Below are 12,377 nucleotides of genomic sequence, written 5' to 3' on the forward strand. Positions count from 1 at the left end.
TGCTTCGTATTTTTAAAGGTTTTGTGAATATGTCTGGATGCAGAATATGTTCTAGCTGCATGCAGACTTAACAGGGGCTTCCTTTGGAAAACAGAGCAATTTACATTAGAAATGCCTAAATTGTGCATGTTTCTACTACTTCAAATTTGCAACTTTTTATCATTACCTTGTAAAAGGTAAATGCCGTCATCTCATTCGCTATAAAGGAAGTGAGAAGTCATTTAAAATATATTTCTGCTGCTTTGACTTTTGTTTCTCAAAAAAGACTATTTTGTTCATACAAAATGTTAATGTCTTTGACAAATATATAGTCCCCCAATCAGCTTATAGCTTACATTTACTATAGCTTGTGCTTTGTAAAAGGTACTCTTTTAAGTGCTTTTCCTATATTAACTCACTTATTTCTCACAACACCTCTCTGAAGTATGTACTGTTGGCGCCCTCATTTTACAGCTGAGACAGCTGAGGCACAGAGCAGTTTAAGTAACTTGCCTGAGATAGTGCAGGTGGAGCCAGGATCCAGTCCCAGCCATTGCACTTCCAGAGTCTATTCCCTTAACTTCACAGATAACTTATCCTCCCCAAATTTGTGGCATTTTGGGGTTTTTTGTAGATTTGTTTAAAACTCTTTGAATAAATGTTAGCATTGGCACCATTTGCTTTTATCGTACCTCTTCCACTTCCTTTAAGACATGTCTACTCTTGGTTCATTGACTCAGGAAAAAATATAATGGCAATAACAGATTCCCCTCTTCCCATTAAGGGAGACCCACAGATTTCTATGAATGAATATAATAGCAATATAGGTATTAAGTGTGCTCACTTTCCTACAGATTCACTGCTTTATTTAATGCAGTAAATTGAAATAAGTTGCAATAAGTTATATAAAGTTGCTGCCAGAATAGGAGTGATGACCTCACAATGTAGACACCTACTTATTGACATTGTGGAAAATAATGTCATGTGACAGGTAATTGCTTTACCTGGGCTTGCGCTTGCAATAGTTTATCTATTAGTGTGTATATACATATGGGTGTGCGTTTATTATGTTTATGTTATATTGAAATAGGCAGTGCAGCACCAAAGGAAAATTGCTTCTTTTTCTGTTCTGCAAAATCAATGAAATGTCACTACTTTTGAGAAAAAGTCTGTTCACACCTCCTTCACTTCCTTTTTTTTAAATTTTACTCTTGTCAGTTCATCTGTGACAGTGGATGGGGTCATAATCAGTCTGTGTTGCAACTCCAAGACCAAGTCAGTAGCACTGCAGGTGGCTGGTGGTCAGATACTTAAGTACCTTTGGGGTGAGTATCAAAATGTTAGGAAAGTGGGGGCTTCCCTGGTGGCACAGTGGTTGAGAGTCCGCCTGCCGATGCAGGGGACATGGGTTCGTGCCCCGGTCCGGGAGGATCCCACATGCCACGGAGCGGCTGGGCCCATGAGCCATGGCCGCTGAGCCTGCCCGTCCGGAGCCTGTGCTCCACAACAGGAGAGGCCACAGCGGTGAGAGGCCTGCGTACCGCAAAAAAAAAAAAAAAAAAAAAAAAAAAAAAAAGTTAGGGGGCTTCCCTGGTGGCGCAGTGGTTGAGAGTCCGCCTGCCGATGCAGGGGACACGGGTTCGTGCCCTGGTCCGGGAAGATCCCACGTGCCGCAGAGCGGCTGGGCCCGTGAGCCATGGCCGCTGAGCCTGCGCGTCCGGAGCCTGTGCTCCGCAACGGGAGAGGCCACAACAGTGAGAAGCCCGCGTACCGCAAAAAAAAAAAAAAAAGTTAGGAAAGCATGTTTATGACTTACGTAGGTATTTAATTCTTGAGCACATATACTTGTATCTTATCAGTGTTGCGGTGATTATTAGGTCTTTTAACTACCCTGAAAATCCCTAATCTATAGAGTGGAATTAGCAGGTGTGTTCTCCCTGTATTTTCTCTTGTAATGAACTGGAGTGCTTTACTGAGTTTCCAAAACACATTTGGAAAGTGATTTAAATTGCATGTTAAGTATTTTAGCAAGTATTGATGCAACAGTTTTTTTTTTTTTTTACAAAGAGCAGATAAGCTCTTGGTAAACCTCATCTGCCAATCCTGCAGAATCACCCTCTCTGGCTGTTGAACCATGGAAGAACCCTGGTGGATTTCCTGTTCGATTTCCTTATCCGTGCACACAGACCGAACTGGCCATGGTTGGAGGAGAGGTAAGTAAACACAAGGCAGAAAAACTTACCACTTAAGAGCAGTGACCCAGGAACTGACAGCATTAAGTAGAAAGAGTGTGTGCTTTGGAGGTGGACCTGAGTGTCCACTAAATCTCAAGGCAACAATGAGAAGTTACTCACTCTCGACAATGAGAAGTTTCCTGAGCCTCAGCCTCTAAATCTCTGAAATGGGATTAAGAGCTTGCATGCAGTAGTTCGTTGATTCCTTTCCTTGGAAGTATAAATTCAAAAACAGAAAAATGCAATTGGCAGACTTTTATCCCCATTTGTACAAAACATTCAAAGTTAGTTTATAAGTAACTTTTGGGGACAACAGAAATGTAATCTTGAAACTAGTATTCAGTAGGTTATCATTCATCAAATATTAGAATGCCTATAATTGTGGCCAGTGGTAGGATACAGTGGTTACAAAACCAAACAGCTGACTAATTCCTGCCCTTCTGGAATTTTTAATCTATCAATACAGGTATGGCTGTCCCTTCTGATAAGAGAATGAAGTAAATGAGCAGGGTGTAATGGTAGAGAATAGAGAAGTGTTTGAGGCTAGTTAGAGGATGGTAGCTGTGAGGATGGGGAGACCAACTTTTGATGGTCTGGGAAAGCCTCTAGGAGGTGGTGGTGTATGTGCTGAGATGTGAAGAAAAAGAAAGCTCTATCTCTGAGAAAGGGAGAGTGTTCCAGGGAGGAGGAACTATCCATACTGTGAGCTTAGAAGAGCTCAGCTTATTCAAGGAACCTAATGGAAGCAATGGCTAGACCTTAGTGATAGGCCATGGGAAAGAGTGTGGCTTTGCTCATTTAACATAGACTGGAAATTGATGATTTTAATCAGGGAGTAGTGTGATGTGCTTCACGGTTTGAAAGGTTATTCTGGCTGCCCACTAGAGAGTAGGTTGAAAGGGAGGAGAGTGGAAGTGGCTGTGAGTGGAGGCAGTGAGGGGCCAAAAGGTGATACGTTTGAGACATGTGTAGGAGATAGAAACGGCAGAGCTTGCTGATGCATTGGATGGCGTCATAGCACACTCTGCACTGGACCAACCACATCTTAGGCATCTTCAGTCCCCATTACAAGGACCTAGATGTGAAATCATAGGGCATTGGAACCATGTAATAGAAAAGTTTGGTTTAACTGGTTTGGTTAGAATTGTTTGTAATTTCATATTTTATTTCTTTGCAGGAATGTGTCCTTGGTCTGACTGATAGATGTCGCTTTTTCATCAATGACACTGAGGTATCAAGGCTTGTTCTGACACTGGATCTTTTTCAGTCTTGGGCCCAAGTAATACAGCTAACTCTCCCCTTTGCCTGCCTGACCTTTTGTAGGTTGCTTCAAATATCACGTCATTTGCCGTATATGACGAGTTTTTATTGTTGACGACTCATTCCCACACTTGCCAGTGTTTTTGCCTGAGAGATGCATCATTGGAAAGTAAGTTTTCAGTGTATAAAATAGAAAATAGTCCCTGTTCTAATATCATTTGTCCTTTGAAGTCTTGATGACTTAAGATTGTTGGATACTTTGGCTTTTTATCATGGAGTCCTAGACTGGAGAAAACTTTTCAGGTTCATTTACTTAGCCCCTAATCTCAACATGATATCTCAGTTGAATCACTCCACACCAGTTAGCAAAGAGAAGGAGGTCTTTCCTTAAGCAGCACATCCTAAGGTAAACAAACAATTTTCAGGAAATTTTAAAATATAACTAATATTTTACTTTGAATTACCATGTAGGCACCAAACTGGCGATATGCTCAATCTTCTTTGTAATCTTCCTTTTCTCACTGTGGCAACCCTCCATTGTATATCTGAAGGACTCCATCTCATGGTTCATAGGAAATCGGCTGCATTTTTTTCTGTGTTTCATGTCCCCCCACCCAGCGTGTATGTGTGCGCATGCACACAATTTTCTTATGAAAAAAAAGCCCACTTATTTTCTTTGCTTCTATTGATAACTTGGAAACAGGGAATCTTTCACTGATACGATCGTAGCTTTATCAGTACACTAGGACAGAGAGAAAGTGCCCAGTCCTGCCTGTGTTTTCCATATCAGTTGAGAAGTTGTGTATGGGCATGTGCACGGGGGCTCTGTGAGAGAGCACAAAATTCTGGGATAAGGTTGTTTATCAGAGGGGCTAATGGTCTTGAGGCTGAGTGAGAGAGCAGTGTGGCTTAGTTGTTAATTGCTTCCTTCTACTTTGGATAACATGCAGTTGCAGCTGCAGTTAATGGAAAGTGGCTTGTCCTGACAGTGATTCTTAAGGCTTAGCCTATGGTGTCTTTAGCATTACAGGCAGGTCTGAGCAGCAGCCATGTGTCTGATGGGGAATCTCTGCGGAAGGTGGAGAGGGGTTCACGCATTGTCACTGTTGTGCCCCAGGACACAAAGCTTATATTACAGGTAAGCTGATTTTTCAGGCTATGTTTCTGATAGTCATTTGACAGTAAATACCAAACAGAATTCTTGTGGATTATATTTTAAGTTGTCTTATCATTTGTGTTAATTTATTATAAGCCTTTCCTTGCTAAGTTCTCTGTTAGCTTTATACAAAGGAGTGTTAATACAGGCTCTGCCCCGTAAGGCTAAGAGGGAAACTTCTCTTAAAAGTCAAAATAAACTTTGAGCACAACTGAATTTTGCCAAAGGTATGCTCATTTTACAGTGTTGTGTTAGTTCTCTAAGAAGAGTTAGGAAAAGTTGTATATCCTGGGTATTTAATTTTTTTCTGTTTAGTTAAAAATGTTATTGATTTGATTTATTTATTTTAAGATGCCAAGGGGAAACTTAGAAGTTGTTCATCATCGAGCCCTGGTTTTAGCTCAAATTCGGAAGTGGTTGGACAAGTAAGTACCATGTATATGGTTAGTTAGCTTATTGTTATGACTTATGTGTGAAGACAGCAAGTATTCCATTAAGATTTTTAAAACTTAAAAGTCTTTAAATCTTTCATTACATATATCTTCAATCAGATTCTCAGAGGCTCTCTTTTTTTCACACTTTGATTCTTATATCGTATGGTGTAATAAACATTCCTAGCAGAAGGAATCATGAGGCTCATTGTACGAAACAGGGCTTCCTAGCCTAAGGGGAACGATATAGGCTTTAGATGGCCTGTGAACCCAGGGAAGTTTTGCACCATCCTGTGTCTATGTGTATTTGTCTGGGCAGAAGGCCCAAGGCTTTCAGCAGACTTATAAAAAGGCCTATGGGGCTTCCCTGGTGGTGCAGTGGTTGAGAGTCCGCCTGCCGATGCAGGGGACACGGGTTCGTGCCCCGGTCTGGGAAGATCCCACATGCCGCGGAGCGGCTGGGCCCGTGAGCCATGGCCGCTGAGCCTGCGCATCCGGAGCCTGTGCTCCGCAACGGGAGAGGCCACAACAGTGAGAGGCCTGCGTACCACAAAAAAAAAAAAAAAAAAAAAAGGCCTATGACCCAAAAATGCCTGAGCCACTGTTGTGAAGGAAATGATCCATTGTTTGAATCTCTGAATTTGGGGGAAACTTTATATTGGAAAGATGTTTACTAACATTTTGTTAAAAAAGAAAGTAGCTCTAAGTTCCATAATGATTTTCTTGTGTGCATGTGTGTGGATATAGTCCTCAATCGGCCATGATGACTAAATCACACCTTTTAGGAAGGTAAATGAATCTGGTACCTGATTTTTTTCATTCTATGATTTCAGAGTAGAAATCCAGTAGTAGTTGGGCTATAGTCTTAATTTTAACTGGTTTATATCATTATGAAAGTATGCTGAGTCCAGGGAGCTTACTTTTTGTGAAATGCCCTCTCTGTCCACTTTCTGTCTCTTCACAGACTAATGTTTAAAGAAGCATTTGAATGCATGAGAAAACTGAGAATTAATCTCAATCTGATTCATGATCATAACCCTAAGGTAACATTCTAAATCTGATATTTACCATAGCGTACCTTAGGCTTGAACTAAGATGATCTGAACTAAAATGTTTTATCCTTTTTTTATTCTTTTCTTGGGTAGGTGTTTCTTGAAAATGTGGAAACCTTCATAAGACAGATAGATTCTGTAAATCATATTAATCTGTTTTTCACAGAATTGAAGTAAGTATTCTGAATAATTCATGAGTATCATATGCATAATTTTCTCTCTTCTGGTTAAGGAAATCAGACAGATAAATAGAGGAGAAAAATTACTTTTCAATATATTTTTTTAATCTCTAACTCTTAGATGCCACATGTACTGGATTTTCAATCTTTTCCCTTTTTAAAACTAAGACTTTAAAAGATGTCATTTAGAATTATTATTTGACTTTAATTTTAGGTGTACATAAAAAACTTAATTGAAATAAATGGTGTCTTTCTGCAATGACTTTTTTCTAACTTTCTATTTTTTTATTTTTATTTTTTCTAACTTTTCTGTATGTTTTAAATTTTTCATTAAAAAGTTGAGAAAATTGTCCAGTGAGCATCCTGTACCACCACCTAGATTCTACAGTTCATATTTTCCTGTATTTGCTTTATCACTATTTCCCATCTGTCCATCCACCATTCATTTTTTTTTCCTAATGCACTTTTTTAAAAAATTAATTTATTTTTGGCTGCATTGGGTCTTCGTTGCTGCATGCGGGCTTTCTCTAGTTGTGGTGAGGGGGGTTACTCTTCGTTGTGGTACGCAGGCTTCTCATTGCGGTGGCTTCTCTTTTTGCAGAGCACAGGCTCTAGGCATGCAGGCTTCAGTAGTTGAGGCATGTGGGCTCAGTAGTTGTGGCTCACGGGCTAGAGAGCGCAGGCTCAGTAGTTGTGGCGCACGGGCTTAGTTGCTCCGTGGCATGTGGGATCTTCCCAGACCAGGGCTCGAACCTGTGTCCCCTGCATTAACAGGCGGACTCTTAACCACTGCGCCACCAGGGAAGTCCCCACCCTTCATCTTTACTTTAGACAAATTTCGAGGTAATTATAGGCATCAGTCCACTTTACCTGTCAGTACTTCACCTTGCATAACATTAACTAGATCATATTCTTTGTGTATGGGGTCCCCCTGCATGTAAAATTTATATATAATGAAATGCACAGATTATAAGTGTACCATTCACTGAGTTTTGACAAATGTATACTTCCATGTAATCTTGACCCCTATCAAGATAGAGAACATTTCCTTCATCTCAGAAAGTTCCCCCAAATCCCTTCTCATTTATTCTTTGTCCCCACCCTCTTGGCAACTGCTTTTTTGAGTTTTTCACTGTAGATCAGTTTTGCCTGTTCAAGAACTTTATATAAATGAATCATATAGTATACTATCTTGAGATTCATCCATGTTTTTGCATGTATCGCTAGTTTATTCTTTTTTATTGCTGAGTAGTATGCCATAGTGTAAACATACTGCAGTTTATTTCTTCATTCTCCTGTGGGTGGACACCTGGACTGTACCCAGTTTGGGGCTATATGAATGTAACATCTGTAAACATTAACGTACAAGTCTTCTGTGGACATGTTTCCATTTCTCAGCAAGTTTTTCCATTTTTCACCATATGTGAATATTTTTAGAATTAAACTGTCTTCCAAAAGCCATTTTTTATTTATTATCTCATCAGCACTCCAACATATATGTTAGTAGTTTGATAGCTGGGACATGTGTTCCGTTAGTGACCTTGTAATACACACTTGTTCTCAGGGAAGAAGATGTTACAAAAACCATGTACCCTCCCCCAGTTACCAGCACTGTCCAGCTGTCCAGCGATCCTGATGGGAAAAAAGTAGACCTTATCTGCAATGCTATGAGAGCAGCCATGGAGAACATAAATCCTCACAAGTACGTGTGCTCTCGTTAGTTGGCATCTTTTGAGTAACAGAAGTGTGGAGTTGTTTTTCTTCAGCTTGCTCATCTTTCTTATTCTGGTGTACTTCACTTATTACTTCAGGTACTGCCTATCCATACTCACCTCTCACGTGAAAAAAACAACCCCAGAACTGGAAATTGTGCTGCAGAAGGTACACGAGCTTCAAGGTAGAGACATGTTGACAGAGTGTGTGTATCGGGGCCTCGACTGACATCGGGTCTTCAGTCTTCTGGAGATCACACTGACCAGGACCAGGGTCACATCACTGATCTAGTGTGTGGCTTTTTGGTCTCCATTTTAAGACCTGGGTCCATTTCTTTGAATGCCGCCCTATAAAGCTTGTACAAAAGAGTCAAAAGAATATATTCATCTGGTGTCCAGTTCTGCCAGGAAAACGTATTACTTTGTCTTTTTGGTTATGTTGCTAGATGTGTGGGTTTTTTTCCCCAAATGGTTTTGTTACTGTTTTGTTTTCTTACACACTGACAGGAAGTGCTGCACCTGTTCCTGATGCTGTGAGTGCTGAAGAGGCCCTGAAGTATTTGCTGCTTCTTGTAGATGTTAATGAATTATATGATCATTCTCTTGGGACCTATAACTTTGATTTGGTCCTTATGGTAGCTGAGAAGTCACAGAAGGTATGTGGAGTTACTACTTAGACATACTTCTCATTTTTGTTTATGCGAACGTGGTAGTATGAAACAGTGCTCCTGACACTGCAGTGTTTGGTCTGATGTTAAGGCTGTGAGGACAGGCCTCGAGGCAGATCTGTGAGTCTCCAGGGCCCATACTTCCAAGCTCATTCTCTGTCGCTGTTCTGGGCTTACCAAAGTGTTTTGATTGCTAGGTTGAGCAATCGAAATAAAATTACTGGGTTATTTTTAAGCTTACAGGCATAAGTGTGAACAAATTCTTCTCTTATAAAGGAAATATAACAAATGATTCATATTCCAGTCCAGTTCTATCATGTAGCTTCTTTTTCCAGTGGAAATTGGGAACCTGGAGAATATGGCCATATGTTAAGGCATTTTTACCAAAAGTGGTTTTATGTAGTTTGGTTTTATATATAATTAATATATTAATACACTACATATTTCAAAAATGATGTAGCTTTCATTTCATTGCTATAATTATTATGTTTATTTTTTATAAGTAATATAATCACAAGCAACAAAATTGTCCTTTACAAAAATTTTTTTTTTTAATTTTTAGGATCCCAAAGAATACCTTCCATTTCTAAATACACTTAAGAAAATGGAAACGAATTATCAGCGGTTCACTATAGACAAATACTTGAAACGGTATGAAAAAGCCATTGGCCACCTCAGCAAATGTGGTAAGTGTGAGGGTTAGTATGTTTATTTCTGCTTCAAATATTCTTTGGAACTAGGGAGGGTATAAATTGCAATCAAATGTTAGTTTAGACAGACTGATTTCAATTTCCACACCTGAAAATGTTAACAATTACATACCCGCACCTTATTTTTATCATATGTTTTGAAAAGCTGAGGGTAAAGCAAATGTCTTTGAATGAACGGGAGGAGCTCCATAGCTAAGAAGATAGAGTAGATGCTTTTGAGTCAAGAGTGATCATCCTCGAAATTCACTTCAGTGTCTTAAAATCAAAATTGGTTGATAATTCACTCTTCTCGTGGTGTTTGCAGACACCTGAAGGAAACCCAGCTTGTGTGAGTGGCCATGCCTACTGGCAGTGCCCTGACCCAGTTTTGATTGGCAGTGATATGGAGTCGAAGAAGCACGATGTCGGGTGTTGTGCTTCACCCCATCCCTGACCAGTACTGGAGCCTCAGGCTTCAGCAGTTATGACTCTTTCCTAAGGGCTGAGACGGGGACAAGGAAGAGTCACTTGGGGTGCTTGTTAAGCATTCAGCTTCTGGCTTCCTTGGAGGATCTGATTCAGCTGGGCTGGGCTGGGACTCAAGTGCGTGTATGGTTAATAAGCTCCCCAGGTGATTCTTACTAAGGAGGCTGAGCAAACACTGGGCTGGATGGTCATTCATCAGGGGTAGTGTAAAATTCCTTTTAAGTAGAACTCTGATTCCAATTGGTGCTTCTCATACCTCAGAATCTGCAGTGGTGCTCATTAAAGCTCACACTCCTGCATTCCCGTTCTCCAGATACTCTAATTATGCAGGTCTTAAAAAGGTCCCTTGTTGATTTTATGTAGGGACCATTGGTAGAAATGAAATCCATTATGCTTCCCAAGTCTCAAGCTTGTGTGTGTATGAATCTTATTCCTGTAGGACCGGAGTACTTCCCAGAATGCTTAAACTTAATAAAAGATAAAAACTTGTATAACGAAGCTCTGAAGTTATATCCACCAAACTCGCAGCAGTACAAGGTGTGTAGCATGTGATGTGAGGCTCTCCTGATTTTGCTTTGTGCTTTAGTTGGAAAAGGATGAGACTCCTGAGTCCCTGACATGTCCTAGGATTCAAGGTTTATCTTCAAACTAATTAGCCTCATGTTGAACTTCCTATCTGGGAGAAAGGCCCTGACCTGTTCCTCTCCTGAAGAACTTGCCCAGGCCAGAAACCTAGGCGTTGTCTCTGGATCCTCCTCGGGAATACCATGGCAGTTTCCATCCTGCTCCTCCTCCAGCCCAGACTCATGATCATCCTGAATAGTGCTGATCTTTCCCATATATTTCTGCATAAAGTTTGGTTCGTTTGTTTGAACATCTGTTTAGCTTTTCTCATATGCAGATACTTTGCTTATCAGCTACATGTATTATAATTCTTACAACAACCTGGTAGGTGTAGTGCACAATTTTCAAATGAGGAACCACCTTGCCTCAGGACCTGGGACGTGAGGTGGCCGACCTGGGATATGGAGCCCGTGCCATCACCACCACCATTTTCAGTTTGTCCACAGATTGCACACGTCTTTCTGTGATCTGGCCCCTGCCTGCTTCTTTAGCATCAGCTGCCTCTGCCAGCCCTCTACCTCCCCTTCCTTTAGCCCTCCTGTCCTTCTAAACTCTCGGGTCTCCTCTGCCAGAAAGCCGTTCCTGGCTGAGGTACCTAACACTGAGCTCTCAGAGCACCTTGTTCTAACCTTGGGGATGGTATTTATCAATCTGCTATTTACTGATTTGTTGCCCACCAGGTTGTGGGTTTCCTTAAGGGCAGGGACCCCGTGTTATGTCCCTCTGTTTCCCTGCCTAATACTGAGCCTGGGGAGTAGAGAATTTGGCCAAAGCCTGCCTCTTTGCTCTCATTTGCCTTATCTGTTCGTCTCCTGTGCTCTCCGTGTTTCAGTCATACCAGCCTTCTTATTATTCTTTCCTGTGCGTTCCATACCCATTCCTGCCTGACGGCCATGGTGCTTTCTGTGCTCTTGGCATGGAATACTGTCCCGTAACTCTTCACATGGCTTCTTCTCCTCACAGCCCTCTGAAATAGCACTCCCATCGCTCTGTCCCTTTACCACTACCTGCCATCATGCTGTTGACCACAGTGTGTTTATAAGTCTGTACTCTTTCACCACAAGAGCAGGAACTTGGGAGTGTTCCTTGTTACTGTTTATTTTTTGTTTGTTTTTGCTTTGTTTGGCTTTATTTTTTGCTTTGCTGTTACTCCCGCTGCCCTGAATAGTACTCAGTAATTATTTGTTGTATGAATACATGGCACATGCTCAGTAAGGTTTTGAATGGAAGAAAGATTGAATTCACTGGTCATCCACAGGGTTTTTCTAAGTCATTCCAGGGAGTTTCAAGTATAATGACCGAGGCAGCCTACCTTGGAGATTTAAAAGAACAGTTATCACCTCTCCTCACCAACCCTTTGTCTCTTCCTGTCCCAGGACATCAGCATTGCTTACGGGGAACACCTGCTGCAGGAGCACCTCTGTGAGCCAGCAGGGCTCGTGTTTGCCCGCTGTGGTGCCCACGAGAAAGCTCTCAGTGCCTTTCTGGCTTGTGGCAGTTGGCAGCAAGCTCTCTGTGTGGCAGCCCAGCTTCACTTGACCAAAGACCAGCTGGCTGGGCTGGGCAGAACTCTGGCAGGTAAACACGCCATTAGGTTCTCCCAGATAACTTCTCTAATGGCTTTGTGTCTCTGTGGTTTTGGTTGGCAGTTTTGCAGACACGTGTCAGGCGGCAGCCCACCTTGGTGCACTGTCATGTGCATGGGTAAAGGTTAATTTGGAGTGGCTTATTAGGTAGAGTAAAAGTTGAACTGCTACGAGTTCCCCAAATACAATGGCACAATAAAGAAAGCAGTTTGTCTCTCTCATGGCACTGACAAGTCCTCCCATGGTGCGGATCTGCCATCTCATAGGCAGAGAGTCAAAGGTGGATTTTCTCCACATCTGTATTCCAGTCCTCGGGAAGGG

General features: G+C 41.5%; 1 protein-coding gene across 2 annotated transcripts in view; it reads left to right on the top strand.

Moving 5' to 3' along the window:
• Nucleotides 1-12,377, top strand: part of ELP1 (elongator acetyltransferase complex subunit 1) — a gene marked incomplete at both ends in the record, with an annotated part of 57,785 nt that overhangs the window by 21,795 nt on the left and 23,613 nt on the right. For both annotated transcript variants that reach the window (XM_079706069.1, XM_079706068.1), the window contains 14 exons: nucleotides 1,198-1,304; nucleotides 2,089-2,192; nucleotides 3,391-3,444; nucleotides 3,537-3,642; nucleotides 4,496-4,611; nucleotides 4,981-5,054; nucleotides 6,025-6,103; nucleotides 6,206-6,285; nucleotides 7,856-7,993; nucleotides 8,103-8,188; nucleotides 8,511-8,659; nucleotides 9,234-9,357; nucleotides 10,286-10,383; nucleotides 11,847-12,048. In XM_079706069.1, coding sequence (XP_079562195.1) covers nucleotides 1,198-1,304; nucleotides 2,089-2,192; nucleotides 3,391-3,444; nucleotides 3,537-3,642; nucleotides 4,496-4,611; nucleotides 4,981-5,054; nucleotides 6,025-6,103; nucleotides 6,206-6,285; nucleotides 7,856-7,993; nucleotides 8,103-8,188; nucleotides 8,511-8,659; nucleotides 9,234-9,357; nucleotides 10,286-10,383; nucleotides 11,847-12,048 — 1,517 coding nt within the window. The remainder of the gene's footprint in view (nucleotides 1-1,197; nucleotides 1,305-2,088; nucleotides 2,193-3,390; nucleotides 3,445-3,536; nucleotides 3,643-4,495; nucleotides 4,612-4,980; nucleotides 5,055-6,024; nucleotides 6,104-6,205; nucleotides 6,286-7,855; nucleotides 7,994-8,102; nucleotides 8,189-8,510; nucleotides 8,660-9,233; nucleotides 9,358-10,285; nucleotides 10,384-11,846; nucleotides 12,049-12,377) is intronic.

The sequence above is a fragment of the Hyperoodon ampullatus genome (genome assembly GCF_949752795.1).
Source record: "Hyperoodon ampullatus genome assembly, chromosome: 6".
Taxonomy (NCBI): domain Eukaryota; kingdom Metazoa; phylum Chordata; class Mammalia; order Artiodactyla; family Ziphiidae; genus Hyperoodon; species Hyperoodon ampullatus.